The sequence below is a fragment of the Gopherus flavomarginatus genome, chromosome 1 (genome assembly GCF_025201925.1).
Source record: "Gopherus flavomarginatus isolate rGopFla2 chromosome 1, rGopFla2.mat.asm, whole genome shotgun sequence".
Taxonomy (NCBI): Eukaryota; Metazoa; Chordata; order Testudines; family Testudinidae; genus Gopherus; species Gopherus flavomarginatus.
The window spans coordinates 32,929,905-32,953,497 of record NC_066617.1 but is presented as its reverse complement, the minus strand read 5'-3'; the positions used below and the strand labels follow the sequence as shown (position 1 = coordinate 32,953,497).

General features: G+C 39.1%; 2 protein-coding genes across 14 annotated transcripts; one reads left to right on the top strand and one right to left on the bottom strand.

The window, feature by feature from the left end:
* Positions 1-771: 771 nt before the first annotated feature.
* Positions 772-9,211, bottom strand: TPRKB (TP53RK binding protein). Of its 10 annotated transcripts, none has more exons than XM_050936375.1 (6): positions 9,090-9,211; positions 8,343-8,435; positions 6,893-7,067; positions 5,916-6,038; positions 3,574-3,750; positions 772-2,200 (listed from the first exon to the last, which is right to left on the bottom strand). In XM_050936375.1, the coding sequence occupies exons 3-6, from the start codon at positions 7,034-7,036 to the stop codon at positions 2,114-2,116; spliced, it is 531 nt and encodes a 176-aa protein (XP_050792332.1). In that variant the 5' UTR covers positions 7,037-7,067; positions 8,343-8,435; positions 9,090-9,211; the 3' UTR covers positions 772-2,113. The 10 variants fall into 10 exon arrangements, with proteins under 10 accessions (XP_050792332.1, XP_050792326.1, XP_050792327.1 ...); XM_050936369.1 differs by having other exon boundaries at positions 8,343-8,440; positions 9,090-9,182; XM_050936370.1 differs by lacking the exon at positions 9,090-9,211 and adding an exon at positions 8,871-8,961 and having other exon boundaries at positions 8,343-8,440.
* ALG10 (ALG10 alpha-1,2-glucosyltransferase) lies at positions 8,683-21,688 on the top strand. Of its 4 annotated transcripts, XM_050936269.1 has the most exons (4): positions 8,683-8,930; positions 11,842-12,039; positions 13,964-14,293; positions 20,425-21,688. In XM_050936269.1, the coding sequence occupies exons 1-4, from the start codon at positions 8,766-8,768 to the stop codon at positions 20,608-20,610; spliced, it is 879 nt and encodes a 292-aa protein (XP_050792226.1). In that variant the 5' UTR covers positions 8,683-8,765; the 3' UTR covers positions 20,611-21,688. The 4 variants fall into 4 exon arrangements, with proteins under 4 accessions (XP_050792226.1, XP_050792227.1, XP_050792224.1 ...); XM_050936270.1 differs by lacking the exon at positions 13,964-14,293 and having other exon boundaries at positions 8,684-8,930; XM_050936267.1 differs by lacking the exon at positions 20,425-21,688 and having other exon boundaries at positions 8,688-8,930; positions 13,964-16,755.
* The last annotated feature ends 1,905 nt before the right edge of the window (positions 21,689-23,593 follow it).

Here is a 23,593-nt window from a genome sequence, read left to right as displayed (position 1 = left end):
GCAGAAAAGGAGACTGCAGTTTGAATGCTGAGCTGCATGGTAACCCTCATTATATCTTGCCAGGAGATGCATGCAGGGAAGCAAGTGATGGGACATGCTGAGCCGCAACACAGAGAAAGGAGAGGTACTGTATAATCCCATGGGATCCCTAGCACCTTCACTCCCCACAGAGAACCCTGGCACCCTGGCTGCTGTCCTCCTTCCTACTGCTGCTTTGCCTGAGCTGGTTTGCAGCCAGGGAAAGCATATCCCGGAGCTACCTTCCTGGCTGTAGTCTTGCAAACCTGCCTTCCACTTATTAGCAACTGCTGGATAACAACTTTTTGCTGAAGACTGAGGACTTGCTAATATGTGGAATCTACTGTATTACAAAAAAACCCCTAAAACGCTACCAAAATAAGACATTCCATAGGACATGCTTCTCCCCATGGGAGAGGATGAGAGAATGAATACATGACAAGTGCATAGTCACATTGTTTAGTGCACAACTGCAGCATGCTCAGGTACTACAGTGATGACTGCAGTATAAGAACTATATAGAATACTTACCCAAGCACCAAAACAAAAGCAGAGAAAGGAGTTAATAAAGGATGATGAAACAGGCAGCTGAGGAACTCAAGCAGTGTGTCTTCACGTCAGTCAAAGACATCTTTGGAGAAAAATTATTAATAGTGGTATATATATGGGAGGAACAAAACTCCAACTGTGAGAAATTCATATGGGAGTGGTGTTACAGAAATAAATTGTCAAAGAATGATATGACAAAAGGCATAGAAAGAAGATAATTATTTACTCAAAAAAGCAGAGCAAACAGAATGTCATGGGTGAAACTGCAGGCGCCCATAGAAGTTTACATGGATTAGTAGATCTTCTAGCTTTCTTAGTACATGCTATTCTAGTTTTGTTACAGATATCTTGAAGGCAAGAACCTTCCAACTTTCTTTTCGCATGCTTCTACATTCTTCTGCTTCTTTCATCACAAGCTGAATGGAAAAAAAAATCTTTACCCATGTCTATCCTGACTATTTTGAGTTCTCAAATGGTGAGCCACAGTATCTGTATATCTAGACAACTGAGAAAACCTTCCATATGACAGGTTATATCAGCTCCTGACCTTTCACTGACACCAGCCTCAATACCCCTTGCATCTCCTCTTGCAAACATCTCTGTGGCTTCTTCCTGGTTAGCCCTTATGCTTGGAATGTCTTCCAAAAATTTGTTCAAGACTCCACACTTACCTCATTCAAATCCTTTCTAAAAACTAACTTCTGCAATATCATCAACAAATAAATGAGTGCATTTACACGACGTAGTTTATGAACCAACTAAATGTGCATAACTAATACAGAATAGCAATGTAAATATATCTCCATGACCAGCTTCCTTCCTCACCTCTCCCGCTTCCATAGTGTACATGTTACCCTCATCTGTCAAATCTCTCATTTGGATTGTAAGCTCCTTGGGCCAGGGACCTATTTTCTATGTGTTTTTGACATACACTTGTGAGTGTCAGGAAGTCACAAGAGGCAGTTTGTATATGCGCTCCTAGTGCATAATGGTTAGACAAGCATGATAGATATATATACACTAAGCAGCTAAAAATATCTCCGTATCATCCTTTATTCTCCATGCTTATGCAAACCAAGTCATTGCAGGCCTTGGTGATAATAAAAATAGTTTGCACTGTTAGTGGCATATCTGATTATCTTAAAGCACTTTACAACAAAGGTAAAAAATAGATTTTGAAACCTTATGTTTATGACTAGTTAAAAGATTTGGGAAAAATTTTAAAAAATATTTGCAAATAAAACTATGGGTAGAATCTGTACAAGTTGTGAGAATTCAAACTCTGCTCAGTACTGCACTATGTGACGCATTTCTGAAGTTGAATGAAGCTTAAGATAAAATATTGCTTCAGTGTTCCTTTAGTGGTTTATGTCCTGTCAGTTTCTTTCACAGAATCTTTTAGTGACTCTTCTTACTCTTCCAAGCAAAATAAAATAAAGAAGTGCAAAGTATTTTAGTATTGAGACAGAGTCCAAAACTAATAAGAATGGTTGCAATAGTTGTTCCTGTAGATTTAAAGTGGATTTTTTCTTTTCTTTGAATGTTTTCATGCAATATCTTTTGTTGACATTCTGCAAATGATGCCATCTAGTAACGTGCCAATTTTTTCTTCCTGTGGAGTAAGTCTGTACATCTGTGGAAATAAAAAACAACATGTAAAGGTTATACAGAGAAGAAAAAAATTGTGCATGTATACTTTTTCTTAAAACCCCCCCCTAAAAAACACCCAAAACAAAACACATTTCTTTATAAAGAAGATATTGAAGTATTTTTGAAGATTTTTTTCCTTTTTAACATTATAAACGTAGGTCTTGTCTTTCAGGCTAGACTTAATGGAGATTGAGGAACTAGACAAATTTTTACATCACAGGAGGCAAGAGAGCGAAAGGTGAGAAATGGAGGGAATGGGACTTTTAGCCTGCACTTAAGAGCTCTCTCTTTTTTTGGTTTGCATCTAATCAACTTTATTAATATAATGAGCATTTTGGAAACTGAGACTGAAAGCTTCACCTAGCAAAACTCCTATTGTCTTCAATGGGACCAGGATTCCGCACAGGATCTCTGTCTTAAATATTTGACAATTTTGCCCTTCATTTAAGTGAGAGGGCTCCCAACACATATTTCAAAGATTTATTAAAGTTTCTCCAGCAAAAGCAAGGAATACTGGACTTGACAGTCTTGATATTTCTAAAGGTAAAAAAAAGAGGAGATAAAAAAAAAAAATCGCCCAAGCCTTCTTTACATATTACAGAAAAGATAAAAGGGCACAAACAGTTTTTAAAAGGTCCTTTGCTGGTCATGTTTCAATATGAAAAAGGGTTTGCAACCACTACTTTAAATAGATTTAATATATTATGAAGAATTTCAGGCACCAAACATCTATTTTATTTTCTAGCACAGTTAACCAGACTCCTGTTTTGGTTTCCAGAGGTCTATAACGTCAAAAAAGTAGCAAGGACTTAAAATAAAGGCTACGACATTATTGCAAAATCTTTTTATTTCTAAAGCAACTGCCAGCAGTCTGTCAACTCAGTACTGCTATTTTAGGTCCCTCCAATTGGATTATTCACATGCTTAAAGAAATTGTAAATCTTTGAAGTATTTGGGCCTTATTTTTAATTCCATGTATCTTCCCTAGAGAAAAACAGAAGGTGCAAACCTGCTGTTGTGAGAAACCTCAAAAGGACTCAACATAGAATTCCTCGTATATCCAAAACTCCCACTGAAGCCAGTGACAGTTTTGGATGCTGCTGGATCAACATCCATTGAAAAATGAAATTCTCTGAATAGAAAACAGAAGCAGCAGCATACAAATACTCCATTTCTACTTAAAATAAAAGTTTCCAATCACTTACACAAAACCCTGCATGGTTAAAGAAAAGTAATGAGTACTTATACTACAGATTGGGAATCTTTAGAAGCCAATTTGGACTTAATGAGCTAGTTAAGTAAAATATCCCAGCCCCAGTCATATTCCACATATTCCTAGAAGAAACCTTTACAAACCTTTTTAACTTTGGCTATGTCAGTTATTTTGTGGAGTTCTGCTAGAGAAACCTGCTGGCCTTCCACTTGAGATATTATGCTTTCCAGATTTACAGTTTTTTCTTTATCTTCAATCAGAACAATGAGCACTGCAGAATCATTGTCTGAAATACCAAACTTTTTCAATGCATCTGAAATCTAAGATAAAATGAGAAATATTGAAATTGTATTGGTCATTTTCTTATTCTCTGGAAGCCAGTGACCAGCATAATCTTTTCAGTCATTTTGCTAAATTTTCCAATTGTGTAAAGTGGCATAGTTCCACATCTATGGAGCAGTGCCAGTTTGTAGCAGCAGAGAATATAGACCCAATTTTTACTTTGGTAAGTCATATGGTTTTGACGTCCCAAATAACAAACACTTTACACATAAAGGTAAGAAATTTTAGGATTTTTTGTATTTTTTTGTGAACAGGAGAGTATGTCCATAAATGATCAGAAAACTAAAGTAATTACCTTTGGCCACAGACCAAAGTTGCATAAATGGACAATGACCACTGTATTGAACAACGCAAGTCCTTTTCTTACCTGGGCATTTTTTTTTTTTTTTACATGCAGTGATGAATAGGATAAGCATATACAGAAGGTTAAGGAGCACGCCTTAAAAGTCTATACAAGCAGTTCTTTATTTTTTTCATACGTAGGGAGATAATTTAATTGCTTCAGTGCACAGAGTGTTTAGGGCAACGTTTGTGCTCAAATATTTAGTGGTACAGAAATTTGTGACTAGAAAATTGTTCTGAGGTCACTAGAGATAGTGCAAAATATATTTTGGAGGAAAATGTCTGGTCTTCCTAACTCTGTCCCAATTCTTTTACTTACAGCAAAGGTGAGTGAATGCTTTATCTCAACCAAAGGCACAATGCCTCTATATTAATGACTGATTATGCATTAGGAATGTGAATTTACATTCTGGAGGAACGCCTTAATAAGTCTAAAACTTTAAAATTGCCCTTGCTTTTGCAAGTCCACTAATTTTTGCATTCCTGGAGTTTTCTGGAACTTAGGGTATAACAGAGAAATATGTGGAAATCTTAATAAGCAGCTAATTAGAAACACAATTTTCAAACAAAGAGGGCTTTCTTAAAAAGGAAGTGAGCTCACACTGAGAGGCACAATTGTTTATGCATACGTAGGTCTAGCCATGCTGAAGATTTGCCACATTACTTATTATTTTGGAGCATTTACTGTCATCAGAGAAATAAAAGTTTTTCCAATTTTGGCTCAAAAGTCCTTTGACTTATTGATTATAAATAATAATTAGATATATACCAATCTCCTAGAACTGGAAGGGACTTTGAAAGGTCATTGAGAACAGCCCCCTGCCTTCACTAGCGGGACCAATTTTTGCCCCAGATTCCTAAGTGGCCCCCTCAAGGATTGAACTCACAAACCTGGGTTTAGCAGGCCAATGCTCACACCACTGAGCTATCCCTCCCCTCATTCAAAAATCAGAATATTTGTTATGCAATTATAATATTTTGGTTATCTGGACAGTTGTCATATTTGCTTGGTTGGTGGCAAAAATAAAGAATTGTATGAAATTAATTTTTGCTATGGACAAAATGGATCAATTGATCATTAATTTTATCCTTGTATATTGGTTTACATAGTGTTTTAAAAGCGTAAATTGAATGACAAAAGCCAAAATTGTATTTTCTGTTCTTTGCATTGTGGTAATTTAAAAAAATCTGAACCTATTTGGTTGACGGTTATAACTAACTGCTAGGATGCTACATTAATAAAATATGTACTTACTTTGATAAATCAAACACCTAACATACGACATTTTAATAATTTTTACATTAAAATAAGTCTTTAAGAACTCAAGCTTATTTCAAATACTGACAGACACTGGTTACCTTTGCCTTTTGCTGAAGACACTCATCAGTAGTTTAATGCTAACTTGAGTTCTGTCAAGTCTACAGATTTCTGACAGTTTGGGCCAGGATTTGGTGGCAGTTATAGGTAACCTAGTTTTTGAATTTAAAAAAATGACAGGCTGTCAAGGCTACTAATACCTGCAGTCCACAAAAAGAGAAAATTGGTCAATCAGAAGTATTCCTGGATTCTCAGGGATGAACTAGAGGACAGGTCATAGCACTGAGAGCTGATAAGTATGCACTGAAATATGACCAGGGAAGTTTAACCATTGTAGTTATCTAAGAGAGGAGCTCAGTATCTCGCAGAATGGGGCCCTTGAGACAAGTATAGTATTCATTGAATGAATATTTTCAGCTTGGCTGGGTGGATTTTGGAAAGCTCATCTGGCAACAGAGACATTTGCTCAGCAAAGAATCTTACATTGTTGTTTGGGGAAAGGTTGAAAATAATTTCTGCATTAAGAGTTCTAGTCTTCATTTTACCAATCCTGTGCAGGTGAACAGCTTTGTTTGTTGCCACAAGAATCTGAAGTGGATCAACAATCTGCAGAACAGAATAGGAAAAGACTAAAACTATAAAGAATTAGTTTTTTTCCCCCCTCAGTAAAAATCATATCATCTTAATAAAGTTAAATTTCTCTCAATTACTTCTATTTTACTGTCCTAAAATCTGCCATCCTCACACTGAGCAATAGATTGTTCTGTGAGTTGTCTGACTGAAGTCAATGGGACTACTCAATGAGACAGATAGTACTATCCCTTAGTGAGTACTATCCCTTAGTGATCGATGAATAACATCACTGATTAAACTGTCTCAATGAATAACATCACTGATTAAACTGTCTCAAATACAAGAATTTAAAGGAATCAAATCCAGCAATCTAATGGGTCAAGATTGTTTAATAAAGTTCTTTTTCTCTCCAGTAACCATTGCTTTGCTATTTTTAACAAAAGGTAATGGCAGGGTCTGAAAATAGTTATGGAGTGAAAGAAGAACAAAGGCTCCAGATGTTAAATATAAGGACACGAAGTCTATTCAAACTATTTCTGGAACTAAATCTTTAAATGATTAGCATTTATTTTGACAGATGGAAGTAAATCATTCAAATAGCTACATCTTCTAGGAGGTGAAGTGAATCAAACACAGAAGGCTGTAAACTCTTAAAGCCCAATCCAACAATCAGATCTGCATAGGTGGACCCTTACACTTGCATGAAGTCCAAGTGAAGTCCATGGGGCTGTGAATAGGCACAGAAGTCAAACAATATGCAAAAGCTTGCAGGAATACAAACATATTGAGTTTCGTATACAGTTCTTAACAGAGGAGAAATTATAGCTTACAAAACTGCAATACAATAGAAACAGTTACAATGTGAAATTATTTGGCAATTTGCTTACCATTGCAGGATTTATTAATGCTCCATCAATAGATCCTTCCATTGCTTTTTTTCTTAGAGCAACAGCATTTTTGACATCGTTAAACAAAACAAGAGTCACGCTACAGTCAGGAAACAGTTCCAGTTGATGCGTGAAATGCTGCATCTTGTAACAAAAGAGTGAGTTTGCCTTGAACCTGTATAAAATAGCCAAACATAGAGTATTTATAAACATAATTAATGCACAGGATTCATAATACTTAAGATAACTGTCTCTTTCAGAATAATATTTCTTAATGAAGCTTAAGTGGCAAATACCATAAAACATGGGTCACTTCACCCTGAATGGTTCCTTGAAATGTGTGTTTACTACTTATTGAAAACCATTGGTTTAGTATGTTTTTCCATTTGCAGACCCCTACAAAATGTTGAATGGAGGTGTGGACCCTTTTGAAAATCTTAGACATAGTCTGTGGACCCAGGTGGGTCTGCAGACCACAGGATGAAAACCACTGTTCTATGGACAACCTTTTGCAGACCCCGTAGATACAGTCTGCAGACTCCCAGGGGTTCATGGACCACAGGTTGAAAACCACTGTGCTAAAAAATCTATTCCACCTTGTATTTAGCTGTGACACTCTGATTAAGATTCCAAGAGCTGAAGAAGAATTCTGTGTAAGCTAAAAAGCTTGTCTCACTCACCAATAAAAGATAGTATCAGAGGGGTAGCTGTGTTAGTCTGGATCTGTAAAAGCAGCAAAGAATCCTGTGGCACCTTATAGACTAACAGATGTTTTGGAGCATGAGCTTTCGTGAGTGAATACCCACTTCCTCAGAGACCAATAAAAGATATTACCTCACCAACCTGGCCTCTCTATCATCGTGGGATCAATACGGCTACAAAAAAACATTGCATAAAATAACCACTCCTGTGTGTTAAGACAGGAATTTTCAAATATTTTCTTAGTATGGACCACATTTTAATACAAAAATTGTCTCATGGACCATCACCTTTCCTATTCAGGATTGTGCAAATCACCTCCCCAGCCATTCACTATCAGATGAAATCTCAGTAGTTGATATGGAAAAAAATAATATTAAGAAAGTTGGGAGATGAAAGTTTTGCAGATAGAAACAAGAAGGAAGCCCAGGCAGCAGTACATGACCAGTCACTTGTCCACTAGAAGGTCCCAATCCTCTAAGATCTTAACAAGGTGCTACCCTGCTCTTCTCCTAAATGGGAGTTGAAGGCACTCTGGGACCTTATGAGAGAGGCCTTTGGTGACTATGGTCTGATTCAGTTTTACACATGCTTTCTTTCCTCCTTTTCTCTCTCCTTTGATAAAATAAGTAAATACGATCATTATGCAAAACTTAATACATTGTAAAGAGATTTGTAAAATGTTCCATTTGTTATTTTTACTCTGACAAAAAAGTTAAAAATTAATTTTAGAAATTTAATTTTTTCTTACCCCCAAAAAACGTTTAAACAATATTGGCTCCAACTATCATCAGCTCCAGGCCGCCGGAGGTTGAAGGAGTGTCTGAGCCGCGCTGGCTTTGCCCTGCCCTGGCAGGAACAAGGAGAAAACCTTTATGTCCTACAGCTCCTGTCACAGTTCACCCCGAGCGCCTCCCATCACGGGACAGTCCTGCACAGGACCCAGCCCCCTCCAGCAGGCACCTGCCTGAGGCATCACCCACCCCGGGGCGCTCCCGAAGGGGCTGCTCAGAGCAGGGGGAGCTTCAGCTGGCAGCCCGCGTGGGCACCTCTCCCCTCGCTCTCCGCAGCCGGCTCAGCAGCTCCTTTCCCGCGCGTCTGACCGACCCACTTCCTCCTCCCCGTGCTGCGGGCAAGCCCTCCCTTCCCCGGAAACCCAGGCTCGCCCCCCGCCATGGAGCGCTCCGAGGCCTATGGCTTCTCCGCCGCCATCAGCGGCGCCTTCCTGCTCTCCTGCCTGCTCTTCTCGGCGCTGAACCGCGAGCAGCGCGCGCCCTACATGGACGAGGCCTTCCACGTCCCGCAGGCGCAGGCCTACTGCGAGGGCCTCTTCCAGCAGGTGCGTACGGGGCTCCGCGGCGGCCCGGCCCCGCCCCCGGGTCTGGGAGGCCCGGCCCGGCCCGCACGGGCCCTCTTCCGCCAGCACCGCCACATCCGCCCCCGCCGGGGCCGCTGCAGACAGAGCCCCAGGCCAGCCCCGGCTTTGTGTCACCCCTACCCAGGGCGAAGCGAGCCCCAGCCCTCCCCTCAGGGGCACGGGGCGCCATGGTGCCTTCCCCACGCAGCTTGCGGTGCGATCGGTTTGTCTGCGGGCAAACGCGAATGTTTCCAGTTCCACGAACGTTTGTGGCAACGCAGCCCCGCCCCGCCCCGCCATGGTGCCGGCTGGGGGCCTAGGGCTCAGACAGGCCCGGGAGTTGGGGCTGTCACGGGTGCCCGGCTGCAAGACCTGGACGCCCCAGCTGCAGGCAGGCTCACAGGGTGCCCTGTTCCTTGTCTCCTCTCGCTCCCCAGTTACACTCAAGTGAAGGGCATGGCAGTACGCAGAGCACTAGCCCCCTGTTGCCATCCTGGCGTGGTATAATGCAGTGTGGTACCTCCATAGGTCAGGGTCGGCTCCAGGCCCCAGCGCGTGCTTGGGGCGGCATGCTGCAGGGGGCGCTGGAGGGCGGCAGGCGGCTCCGGTGGATCTCCCGCCGGCGCGCATGCGGAGGGTCCGCTGGTCCCGCGGCTCCGGTGGAGCATCCGCAGGCACGTCTGCGGGAGGTCCACCGGAGCCGCGGGGCCGGCGAGCGGCAGAGCGCCCCCCGCGCCGTGCCGCCGTGCTTGGGGCGGTGAAATGGCTAGATCCGGCCCTGCCATAGGTGCTGGGGATGCTGCAGCATCCCCGGGCTTGCAATGGTTTCCATCATGTACAGGGTTTACATTATAGTTTGATGCAAGGGCTCTCAGCACCCGTGGATACCTCTTTGTTTTTTGGTATCAAGTCATTGGTCTTTCTGGATGGGAGCGGTGGAGCTGCTGTTGGCTATGTCTACACACTAAGTACCATAGGCAAGGGGTGTAGGGTGTATTCAGCTACAGGGCACAGTGGGAAGCAGGCTTCACCCACAGTGTGGTGCATATAGCTATGCATATCAGTAAAAGGCTCTGGTGGCATTGGCAGGAAAAGGCTTCAGCAGCTTGCCATTGCTGCAGCTGTTCACTGTGATGAGGAAAGACTCTGGTGGGGGGGATGCAATAGGAAAAGTAGGCTTTCTCTGCTGCCTCCTCCCTGCTAGAGTCCTTCCTAGCTGCAGGGAAAGACGCTAGCAATGGGGAGCTGAAGGAGCCTTTTCCCTGCTCCTGAAATCTCTCCCTGCGGCAGGGAAAGACTCCAACGGCATGGAGCTTGCCGGGTTCTTTCCTTGCTGCCTCCCCTCTGTGAGAACCTTTCCCTGCTGTGGGAGTCTTTTCCTGTGGCCAGGAGAGGCTCCAGCAGCAGTGATGCATGGGTTGGGCAAGTAGAGAGCCATGCAGGGTATGTACTCAGGTACTTACTAACACCTTTCAGGTGTGTCTGTACTTGTCTAAGCTGTGTCTTACCGTCTGTGCTGCTATATATACCCATTCTAGGGGGCTACCTGTCTCTTCTATATGCTACAGAAAGAAATGTTCAGTGTAGACATAACCTTTTTCTAGAATATATGCCTCCTGTCTGCTGGAGTAGATTAAACTGCTTTGGCACTCAAATGATGCGATAAGTGGAGATGAGCTTTTAACAATTCTTGCTGGTTGGTGGACTGAACAAGTTATTTCTGAGGGGGAGCAATTGTCAGGCCTTAGTTGTCGACAGAAAAATGTGATATAATGATAGTAATAATTTCTCAGATAAGAAGTGCTTGTTAATAACAATAGTTTGAGGAATGCATGCACAGTACTTATGTTTCATTTAAGAGTGACCACAAAGAAGAAAAATATTGCTTGAGCCCTTTTTTGTTTATGATATATAAAGAAGGCTTGGAATTCTTTTTTAAATTAAGGATTTGTGCATGCTTCTTATTTTTACATAAGCTATATCAGCAATACCAAGAATGCCTGAGTTTGGATAAACTGGGGAAATAGATGGGAATTGTTCTCAGAGATTACAGAGGAGTAGGAAAAAATGGAGGGGAAAAAAGAAAGTAAAAACTAAAGAGAAGAAATCTACCCTAGACATCATTGACAAAGAGAAATAAAGGACAAAGGTGGAGGGAATGGGGAAAAAAGAAAACAAAATCAAAACCATTTAGTCCACCTTCTGCCAGGATTGCAGGGTTATTCCATTTGGAAAATCTGTCCAGTCAATCTCCAAAGCAATTAGGCATCTACCACTTATCTGTCTCTTTTCTTCTAGTTGTCTGTTAGGTATTAACAAAAACTAAGATTTTAAACAGTCTGAATAGATGTCTGGTTTCTACTTGCAGTCAAGTTTCACTTGCTTGGTGCACCTGATGACAGAGTCCTCTGGTTTGTTAGTTGGTTTTCTAATAGTTTTAAAGAAAACTATTAGGATAGGGAAACCTAAATGTCTAGTTAAAAAAAAAAAAGGCAGAAAAAATAATCTTTTTTATGGATGGAGGTGGAGAGGGAAACATTTGTATATAGCATAAAGAAGCAAAAAAAAGGTCACCAATGCAATTTCTTTTCCTTTTCATGTTGTCTTTAGCTCTTCCAGACAACAATGATTGTTTTTTTATAAAACAAAATCCATCGAATCCTAAAAAAAAATTAAAACTTTTTTTTGTGATTGAAAGTAGAGTGAGACTGTTTTTGTTTACTGATCTGACTAATATTGACTATAAAAATGACCAATAACTAAATGGAAAATTAATGAGTTGGAGTGTAAGATAGAACTGCTTATCAACCTATTATTGTTTTTAATTGTTTCTGTGATGCATTTTGGGTTTTCCCAATCCTTTAATCCACTGTTTTTTGTTTTGTTTTTTAAGTGGGACCCCATGATCACTACACTGCCTGGCTTATACTTGATGTCTGTTGGGATAGTGAAACCTGCAGTTTGGCTCTTTGGATGGTCTGGAAGTGTAGTGTGCTCTACAGGAATGCTCCGATTTATTAACCTCCTTTTCAGTGTTGGGAACTTCTACTTACTGTATTTGCTTTTGTGCAAGATACATCATAAAAACAAGGTACACTCCAAATCCGTTAGAATTGCATACAGTAATACATATAGTTTTTTGATGAGACGCTAAACTATTCCCTTACTGTATGAGGCGTTTCAGATCTCTTCAGTTTTATGCAACAAATATTTATATCATTTAGATTATTTTACTGCCTCCATCCTTTTTCTCTAAAAACAGTTTTTTTCCCCTCCCTTAGGGCTTGATCCTGTAAAGATTTACACTTGTGTTCAACTTTACATATTTGAATAGTCCTATTCAAGTTAATGGGACTACTGTATTTATAAAGTTAATATTAATAGATTTTCTGGTCTGAAAGGGACCATTATGATAATCTACTCTGACCTGCATTACACAGGCCTTAGAACTTCACCGAGTTATTCCTTTATCAAACCCATAACTTGGGGTTGAGCTAGACTAGTTATTCTCAGATTGAGGCTTGTGAGCCACAAGTGTCTTTTTAATGTATCTTCTCTGACTCTTTGCAGCACATAATATTAAAACACTGTGTGATTTAATTATTAACCAGTCTAAGGTATTAACCAATCAGGATGCTTTTAGTACACCTCTACAAGGATATAATGCTGCCTGATATAACATGAATTCGGATATAACGCGGTAAAGCAATGTTCCAGGGGGGCTGCGCACTCCAGCGGATCAAAGCAAGTTTGATATAACTTGGTTTCACGTATAATGCAGTAAGATTTTTTGGCTCCTGAGGACAGCGTTATATTGGGGTAGAGGTGTATGTTATTAGCCAATTGCAGTTGATAAAATAATAATACTTGGTCAGTCATTTTGCTATGAGAATAATTTTATATACACACACACACACACACACACATTTCCCCTGTCATACTATTTAAATGTGACTATAACTATAGCAAATGAAACAATGAATTCACGCTACTGTGGCTCTTTTGGGTAAAGTTAATCACTAATTTGACTCCTGAACCACGGAGGTCTGAGTATTTCAGAGCTAGAACTTACTGTCTGGAAAAATATCTATAAAGATTTCATATGACATTCCTAGGTAAATTGTGCCAGTAGTTAATTACCCTAATTAAAAACTTGCACCTTAGTTCTAGTCTGAATTTGCCTAGCTTCAGCTTCCAGCCTTGAAATCAGTTTATGCCTTTGTTCGCTCTATTAAAGATCCCTTTATCCTCAGAAATCGTCTCTCCATGTAGATATTCTCAATCCAGGATAAAGTCATCTTTTAAAAAACACATGCATAAATCTTTACCAGGGCAGGGTCTAATTTAATAAATAATTCATTCTTTTGGAATAGCTTTTATTTTATATTTGTAGATGGAAATATAAATATAAAGTAACTGGTGTATAAGTGAAAGCGTTTGCTTTAGTATTTTCAACTGGACTTTTTTTTCCTTCAAAGTTTCTTTACTAGTTTATAAAATAATAATGAAAAGGAACTGTAGAGACCACACCACAGATTAAATAGGCTTAAATGACTCTCTATGGCCAAGTTCAGCAGAAGTTATGGTAACTGTGCTGTCAGAGAACAGTGCATTCTGAATGTCAGAGGAAACTGGAGTAAGATAGTTGCAGGATAGGGGCCTTAGATATGCCATGACAGACACTATATAAACGCCTAAGATAGAATTGAAATTAATGTAATTTTCCTGTTTTCTTCAGAGTTTACTTTTAAATCACCAGCAGTGCTCTAATATTCTACATACTCATATTTCTCTATGCTTTATTGTCTTATGTTCCGTATTAGTGTAGCAGAAAGTTGACAATAAACTGAATGCAGTGTGCATACTGGTATAGTAAAAACTGATTCAACTCAGAAGAGATGCTGTTTTATGATACTGAGGATTCTAAAGAATGGTACCCTTTAAATAATTGTGATTTTTGTTCTTTAATGGAAGTAATACTACTGATAGTTTTTTTTTTCTCCCTCTCTCTCTAGACTGTGTCTGGTTTCCAGAGAATCTTATCTACATTAACCCTTGCAATGTTTCCTACCCTCTATTTTTTTACATTCCTTTATTATACAGACACAGGATCAGTGTTTTTTACTCTGTTTGCATATTTAATGTGCCTTTATGGTAACCATAAAACTTCAGCCCTACTTGGGTTTTGTGGCTTTATGTTTCGTCAAACAAATATTATATGGACTGTTTTCTGTGGGGGAAGTGTTGTTGCACAAAAGCTAAGTGAAGCCTGGAAGACAGAATTACAGAAGAAAAAAGAAGAAAGGATTTCAGCTATGAAGGGCTCATTTTCAGAATTAATCAAAGTATTACAATTTCTTTCTGAGTACATCATGTCATTTACAAATCTAGTAACTCTTATTGTTTTGACCTGGCCATACATACTCTTAGTAATTGTGTTCTTTGCTTTTGTGGTAATCAATGGTGGAATAGTTGTTGGTGACAGGAGTAGTCATGAAGCCTGTTTCCACATCCCTCAGCTGTTCTATTTTTTTTCTTTTACTCTCTTTTTTTCCTTTCCTCATCTAATGACACCTAATAAAATTGGAAATTTCCTTCGATCAGTACGGAAGCACTTGATTCAGTATAGCATACTCATTGCTATCTCTTTATTCCTGGTCTGGAAATTTACATACGTTCATAAATACTTGATTGGAGATAACAGACATTACACATTTTATGTGTGGAGAAAAGTCTTCCAAAGACATGACCTTGTGAAATACGTATTTGTTCCAGCCTATATATTTGCAGGCTGGAGTTTGGCCGACTCTCTGAAATCAAAATCTATTTTCTGGAATTTAATATATTTTGTATGTGTGTTTGCTGTCACAGTTCCTCAAAAGCTACTGGAATTTCGTTACTTCATTTTGCCATTTTTAATATATAGGCTCAATATTCCAGTTCCACCTCTTTCCAGGCTTCTTCTTGAGCTGACTTTATATATTGTTGTGAATGCAATAACCTTTCATCTATTTCTGAACAAAACATTTCAGTGGCCAAATAGTCAAGAAATCCAGAGGTTTATGTGGTGATTTTGTACTCCTAAGAAGATTCAATTCTGTGCCTTTTCTGCAATGAATAAGTGACTACAGGCCCTAAAATTAAGTGAAGTGTATTGCTATGTGTAACTTTTCTGTGGATGGTGTAGGGCAGGGATCGGCAGCCTTTGGCACGTGGCCTGTCAGGGAAATCCACTGGTGGACCCGGACAATTTGTTTACTGGCAGCGTCCACAGTTTCGTCCGATCGCAAGTCCCACTGGCCAGGGTTCACTGTTCCAGGCTAATGGGGGCTGTGGCATGGGCCAAGGGATGTGCTGGCTGCGTGCCAAAGGTTATTGATCCCTGCTGTAGGGACTGAAGTGAGTTGGATGTTTATATTCTAGGAAATTAATATGAGATCTGATTTACTCTTTCTACATGATAGGGTATTACACCAAATTTATAAGGCTTTAGGGTCCTGGATTTAATAAATATGGCATCAGGGAAAATTCAGAAGTGTTTCCAAACATTCTACAGTTAATGTGAAATGAGGGAGATGTTTACAGTCATAATTCATAATAATAATGTTGTTCTATGGTAAATACTTATAAAACTGTGTTTCCTCTAGTGTGGGCTCTGAAAAAAAAAATTATCTGCTATTAGACACCAAGGAAAAAAATAACTGGTACTCGGAAATGTTGGAGTAAATGTTAAATTCTTGGTTGGAGACCAGCACAAATAAAACTTAAAAAAAAAATTGCAAGTTAATTGGTAAGCATTCTGATTTTAGGTTGTAGGTTTTTTCCAAAGTATTTCAGCAGTTAAATATTTATCTAACAGTTATGACCGGGTTTCATAAACAGTAAAAATCTGCAGCAGAGGTCATTTCCATCCACATCTGTTAGAGACCAGAGGTTAAATCTAGGGGAGCTAGGATTTCACCCCAGATTCTTCAGGGGTAAAATTTTCAAAGTTCCTACTTCCCAATGACTTTCAGTGAGATTTAGGCTGCTAAGTGCCTAAGTCACTCTTGAAAATGTGACCTAGGCTCCTAGGTCACTTAGGTGTTATGAACATTTTATCCCAGATCAATACACCTGTACCCCGATATAACGTGACCCAATATAACATGAATTCGGATACAACGCGGTAAAGCAGTGCTCCAAGAGGGCGGGGCTGCGTGCTGCGGTGGATCAAAGCAAGTTCGATATAACGCAGTTTCACCTATAACACAGTAAGACGTTTTGGCTCCTGAGGACAGTGTTATATTGGGGTAGAGGTGTATTTATAAACTCATAATGCAAGAACCTTTTTGAGAAATAAATGTAATTGTACAACAAAAGATAAATTGCATTTGATAACATGACGTGTTCAACAGGGAGCAGTTTCTAAAACACATCATTACACTGTGGAGCTTAGTATAATGAACACTCTTTAAAATAATAGGCTTTCTATGTCCTGAGGTTATGTGCTTAACAAGTTTGCACTTAAGTGGGATGTAAGTGTTCTCCCAAGTAGAACTGATTGTTTCAAAGATCTGACATATAATCTTCAAAAAGTACCAATGGCATTATTTAATTGTACTTTTACATGTTTTTCATATATTTAGAAAGGTGTACTGTATCTGGAAATTTTTGTTTTTAAAAAAGCACCTTTGTGTATTTTCAGAATCAAAGACTGCTGTGTCTTTCCCCCTCAGTAAATTACTTTAATTAGACCTGCAAGTATTCTTTGGACATTTCTAATAGCTTATAAAGCAGCTTTATGAATAAAATGCCCTAGAGTGAAGTGTCTCCAAGCTACTCTTTGTTCTGGGACTGAAATATTGCAGTCAGGTCTTGTACTCACAGCAAATTCAGCCTATAAAACCTATGCAACTGCCATTCCAGTTATTCTGAAATGGAATTGTTTCTCAGAGGGTTAGAGCAGTATAGTTACTGACCCACAGCTGTCATTTCTCAGCTATGCAACATGCCAAATGTTGCACTCTGGCTCAGAATCCCATCCCATCCCATCCCATCCATACTCGCCCACCACTGTCTTTGCAACCCCACTTCTCTTGAGAAAGGCTTAGAGCCACCCTTCAGTGAGTAATTTCTTTGAGTATTGTATTTAAAGCACTCCCCTGCTTCCTGCTTTCTTTCTTGCCCTGCCTCCAATAACAGTAATTTATTGTTAATCTGTATGTAGCATTTGAATAGGGAAGCCCACTCAGATACTTCCACCTGACAAAGCCAACTGGGAAAGAGATAGCAAAAGTATGAGCTGGGTTGCATTTCAAGCGCCTCCAAGTCTAGCCCATACCAGTGTCTTAATTTATGATTTCAGTTTGACAGTTTATGGGAGAGAATAATTCATGGCTCCCATCATTCTGCTTGTTTAATTAAAACAGTAATTAATGGTATTATGTAAAAAGTGTATGTGTAAGCTTTAAATACAACTTTAAACACACACTCCCTAGTTTTGGTGGGGGAATGGAAGGGCTAACCCAAGGGGGTTCAAGTAGTTTTTTGGCTAGAATTCTAACCCCTTCATGATTGCGCTTTCATGAATGTGTGGGTTATGGGAGAGCTGGCTTTTCCTTGATTAGATTAAAGGAGAGTGGGTCTGAATTTAAATAGTCCATGTACACTTATTTTCTGTGTAGCTCTCTTGATACTGTGGTATCTGAATGCCTTTCAGATAAACATAAAGATGGATAGCTTTTGTGCTCTCTTTCTCCTTACCGTTAATTGAGAGATCTCAGTTGTGTTTCAGCTATAAAGAAAAGAGTGAATTTAAATATAGAAAAATAGTGATGCAGTCATATTCTTCTGGTCCTGCAAAGAGAAGGGAACCCAATGTAGAAGCCCCATGAACTCCGAGCACCATGCATTTTCTGATGAGCTTTTTAGTACAGGATACTAGTAATCAAGCAGTTCATGAATGACTTATACATAGGTCTTAGAAACTATTTAAAATAAAAAGGATGAAGTTTACAAACTGAAACGCCTCAACATTTTAACACCATGAATCTTCTTCCCCAGTGAAATGCGTTAATTGCATTTTGAATGGATACTATAGGGTGCTACTTCCTGTTCTTGATGCTCTGAAGTCTCCCTAGCCTCTGTTTGCCAGATGCTGGAAATGGGCAACAGGATGGATCACTTGATGATTACTTGTTCTGTTCATCCCTCTGAACCAGGGGTCCCCAGCGCGGTACCTGCAGGTGGCATGGTGCCCGCAGGGGCATCTAAAAGCGCCGGTGTCCTGGCCGGTGGTCAAATATCTGCCGAAATGCCGCTGAAATTCGGCGGCATTTAGGCGGATGCTCAACCGCCCCCACGGTCTTTCATCTGGCGCCTGCCAGACGAAAAGGTTGTGGACCACTGCTCTGAACCTTCTGACACTGGCCACTATCGGAAGACAGGATACTGGCTAGATGGACCATTGGTCTGACCCAGAATGACCGTACTTGTGTATCTTACTAATTTAGAAACAGGATTGAATTGAAATACTTACTTTTTCATTTAAAAAAAAAAAAGACATTTGGCATTCTTAACAGCTCACTGTTCTTTCAAATAATGTTCCCAACCAGAGGAGTTTTGGTATTCATGCATTAGTAAGTTACTAAAACACAGAAAATGAGAGAGAGACATTAACGCTTTCAAAATACATTCACTTTGTATACATATGTATACATATACATCACTTTTGCTGATGAGCTAAAGGCTCTTTATTGGATTTAATTCAATTTCTTCCTGAACAGCAAATTTAGAAAACAAATGTAATATTATTTTAGCAATACTGTATTTTTCAGAAATAGAGATGGTCTTAGTCACAATGCTATCAGTTATAAGGAAAGGTTTCAAGACTTACTGAAATCACATTTGAAATTCTGCAACTACCATTAAAAATGGCATTGTTTTATTCTATTTTTAGTGGACCAAGGTTCCGTGATCTTAATAATCCTGGAAAAAAATAGTTTCTGTTTTGAAAAATTCTAATCTTTGTCTTTTGCCCCTAAAATATTTGGTTTTGAAATTTGCTGTGGGAAATAATGCCAGCCTGTAATTTTTAAAACAGAGGGGCACATCGTCAGCCCCAAAATGTCTTGTAGGTGAAATGATTTACTGAAGCATTATAAAAATAAATTCCTGTAAATGTTTCTATTGAGGCATCCAGTTAAAAAATAATTTCATCTTGCTAATTTGTTGAAGCAGGTTATTTTGTCCAGGGTGGCAGCTAACCTGGTGTTTTAACAGCATCCAAAAGCGGTAGTTCTAGATTGATTGATTTTTTTTTTTAATAACTAGGAAAGTGAAGGGTGATCTTCCACAGTCAATATTAGGAAAATCAAAATAACTTGCATCTCAGATAACAGAAATATATAGAGAAAAGACTCAGTTTTGAACCTTTGAGGTTACTTCTGCTGAATTGTACATGAGGGGAAAAAAACATGTGGATCCTCAGCTCCGCAATGTATGTAGTTTAAAGTCAAGAGAAGAACAGGTACAATTGAGTTAGCTACAATAATGTGTTTGATTTGTTATAATGTGGGAAAATATAGCACATATTTTACATAAACATAATTGTGGTGATCAGCAAGTAGAGGCTGAACTACAGGATGGCTTTGCCTACAGTTCTTAATCAGAAAATGAGATTGTTGTTTCAGAAGATTTACAAGGGTCTTTTGGACAGCAGTGTGTGACTAGTCCTGTAGAGTAATTCTATTTTCTTTTGCTTAGAAGTGTTACTTGACTTGCCTCATTCCTCTTTAATCCTTCAACAGCCCATAACATTGCTTAATTTTGGATGCAAAATCTACTATAGATAGGTGTATTTGTAAAATTTTCTTTATTGAGGACTATACTAATAACTTCTGATAGGAAATAGCTCATACCATGTACATAATTTCTGTTCAGAATTATTCTTGGAAATCTTTGAGGAGGTATGGTTAATTTTGTTTTGTGATACACACTTTTAAAAATCCTCACAAGGTGGCAGTCTTGAACCATCTTTTTCAAATGACCAGATATTTATTTTAATGACATTTTGAATTATAGTGTCATGTTTCCTACCTTAGTTCCTGTTAGAGAGTTAAAACATTTAAAGTGCTTTGGCACATATCCTGATGTAACTTTTTCAATAATTTGTATAACTGCAATGTTTGTGTTCTTAATTTGTTAACATTTTGGTTAGGATTTTAAAACCCATGTATTTTTCCTTATTATTTAAAAAATATTTGTTTTAATTCTAGCCAGATTTGGTATTTTGTGTCTGTGAAATCCTTGATTTCTTTTCATACTTGATATTAGAAAAAACAGAAATTAAGCCTGAAAGCTCCCTGTTGAAATTAGGTACTTATTTTACATAGAATTTTATGGTGTGTAATGTCAAAATAGCTTTTTAGTAGGAAACCTGTTTAATTTCCTAACTGATTTCTTAGATTAACTGTTTCCCCCATCTATATTTTAGGCAGAGAGCCATTCTTCCATACCTGAGATACAAATACAGCAAACAGACACATTGAGAAAAGAAAATGAAGTAATTGTGTTTGTAAGACTGGCACAGGTGGTTTCTTTTTTTTGGTTGGACTATGTGCATTTGAAAAATGTATACTCAAAGGGCTTTGAGCCATATGGTAGACTTATTATGTGTTAAATGACACTTAATTTGTGGTGTACTTGAAATATGTAGAGCCAGGGAGTTCTTAAGAATATTTGCCTGCATATCTCTAACTCTTGTGCTGTATTAACAATCTTAATTTTTTAAAAAATTTTTGGCTCACTGATATATATATTTTGCTTTAGTGTCTGCCTCTTATGTGCATTTCAGTGAATTGTACAATATTTGCTTACAAAATATCCTTAGTAAGAGTAGTTTAGAGCTAAGCCAGCATAACCAGATTGGCTCTGCTCACCCTTTCTAGCAAGAAAACGTTTGTTTATAAGGCATGAATGCTTTCCTAGCCCAGGCATATTGACATTTGGATCTGGATAAAATGCCTGTGGGGCTTCACTTTTCATCTCTAAGGACTTTGTTCTCAATCCTGCAATGTGCTGAAGTCTTGGAACTTCCTTTATCTTCAGTGAGAGTTTGAGATGCTCCTTGCAGGAGCTAAAGGAAAGAATGAGATTTTTTAGAAGGAAACCATTATTGTAATCTTGTTACAGATGGAATGAGAGTTGCTACTAGGAGCAGAAGTGGAGAGAGTGATTCATTCTGGTTTTTGGGATACTTTCTCCTGTTGGTATTGCACAATGATTGGATCATCTATATAACCACATGGGAGAATTTGTCAATCTATTTGTGGTTGAGAGCATCTGGAACTTTCCCTTTGGAATGGGAAGTACTCCTGGAACAGGTTCGTTCACTTGTGTGACTGACCTCTCTGAATGTTTGTTTTGTAATAGTTCATATTATTATTTTTCTTGTATTTAACTATAGTTGTTTTAATAATCTGCCTCCTTGCTTTCAAGGAAAGTAGTATGCTAATTGGACTTGTGACTGCCATGTTTTTGTTATATATTTTTTCATAGTGTTCATCATCCAAAGACTAATGTAGGTGTTTTATAAAGAAATAAATACAAATTCCAAGTCTATTTTTATATGTGTGTGTGTGTGTGTGTGTGTGTATATATATATATGTATAAGCTCCTTTTCAAAGATGCCTAGCCATGAGCGTATTGTTTTTCTGTGTTTTTAAATAAATAAATGGTTCTTTGTATATTTTACCAATTTTTGGCATTGTGTGCACTGTATGTGTGATTCAAATTGCACTGAATTCGTTGAAAATATTCTTGTACATCTTTTCAGTGATGTAATCACTCTTAGCTACCTTTGTATCTGTTTTAATAAGATGTGAATTCTATTTGTCCCTATCAGGTCTCCAAAATATATTGTTGTGATGAGGTAGTCTGCCCCTTAAGGGCATTCCAGCTACCAGTCAGTCCTCCATATCACGTGCATGGCCTTTAAGAGTTTGGGGGTGGTCTTACACATAAGGACTGAGAAGATAGGACAGAGAGGAAAAGGGTCCTGGGGAAAAAATAGCAATTAAAAGGAATCCGATTAGTGTATCTTTAAGGACCTGGAGCCTTGCAGAGAAGGTGAGGTAGGGATCCCCTCTCACCCAGGCAATAAGAAATTACCTGGGAGCAGGAGTCAGCATAATGCTGTTTCCTCCCACGCAGAAGGGCAGGTGACTAGATGCTGCAGGGAGAAATAAGGCTTCTGCAGGACCCCTGAATTAGCAGGGAAAAGATAGCTGCAGGGAAAGGTCTACCTGTTCAGCCCTTCTAGCCTGAGGAGGAAGGACTGATTTGTAAGTGGGCCCAGCTAGAGGAGAAGTTGGCTTAAGCCCTGCAGCTGGCATGAACCACAGCTCCAGCTCTGTAGAAGAGAGCTGTGGGAAACTATAAGCACAGTTTTGAAGACAGTCTAGCAGGTGCCAGAGAAGCTGAGGGGGAGGTTTATTTTTGTCATGATCTGCTTTTGGGGTTGAATAAACTAGACACTTAAAGGGTGCTGTTCAATGTACAAGCCTCATGGGACTAATTAAAAACACCTGGGAAACTGAGGTAGCGGTGCAATGGCAGCCCTGTACTGAGCTGCTGGAGGGGTGCTCCAGGGGTGAGGGGCCCCCACTACAATTGCTATAGAAAAGCTTGTCATTTACCCAATGTAAATAGAATATTTTTGATCTTTAAAATTACAGCCTTTGTGGATAGCAGGGTATTGCTTAAAACCCAGCTTGATTTAGAATACATAAGTCATGTCAATTTTATGGGGATCTCTTCAGATATCTAAAACTGAGCAGTGACTGGTGGAATTACTGTTTAGATGAGGCTTCAAGAGAACACCAGTAAGGGATATTGTTGATTTCAGAGCTGGCACTCTGTTCTCTGAACTGAAGAAGTGCTATGACATTGTGTTATGGAGCATGCTTTTTGTAGGAGTAAGAACATTAACCCCTGTCTTAGGCTAATTGCAACTTGGGTAATTAGGCTTTATAAATTACACTTGCAGTTTGTTGGCTCTTTTCCACTTCCTGCTGTAAGCAGTTACGTACAGTTAAATAGCTGACACATTTCACCCCAGAGGTTCTACATTTCAGTAGTGTTTATTATAACAGTGCCCAAAAGCAGTGATCAGGATGTGGGCACATATGGTATCTGCTAAAGTAACACAGAGGAAGACAAAGTCCCTTTCCCAAAGAATAAGGCCCAGATCCACCAAGGAATTTAGGCACCTAAGTACCAGTTTTAAATACTACCGTAATCCACAAGCCCTCTGTTCAGCTGCTGCCTGACCCTGCAGGTGCCTAAAGTCACTTGGCGACTAAGTTTTCTTAATAAATTTCCTCAAATGTCTAAGTTGCTGCCTTTGAGCGTGTGCACCGCTGCCTCATGCTAGGTGTCCAGATGCCTTTCTCATGCTTAAGTCCCAGTGCAGTCCACAAACAATGGAAATATTAAAAGTTCCTCTGCCTAACTCATGTATGATCTAATGGGCATGCCTTCCAGAGTGGAAGGTGCTCAGAGGTAGAGGTGTCATGTGATACTATGTCCCATATTCTTCATAGAAATATTTTTACATGATTATAGCATATCTAAGATGTATTTTATGTAAGATGGGTCATGAT

Coding starts and splice junctions, on each gene's coding strand:
- ALG10 (XM_050936267.1), top strand. CDS start 8,766: ATGGAGCGCTCCGAGGCCTATGGCTTCTCCGCCGCCATCAGCGGCGCC. Junction 8,931..11,841: donor GCGAGGGCCTCTTCCAGCAG/GTGCGTACGGGG, acceptor TTGTTTTTTAAG/TGGGACCCCATGATCACTAC. Junction 12,040..13,963: donor AGATACATCATAAAAACAAG/GTACACTCCAAA, acceptor CTCTCTCTCTAG/ACTGTGTCTGGTTTCCAGAG.
- TPRKB (XM_050936366.1), bottom strand. CDS start 7,198: ATGTTTTATGGTATTTGCCACTTAAGCTTCATTAAGAAATATTATTCT. Junction 6,039..6,892: donor CATTAATAAATCCTGCAATG/GTAAGCAAATTG, acceptor TCTGTTCTGCAG/ATTGTTGATCCACTTCAGAT. Junction 2,201..3,573: donor ACATAGCCAAAGTTAAAAAG/GTTTGTAAAGGT, acceptor TTATTTCCACAG/ATGTACAGACTTACTCCACA.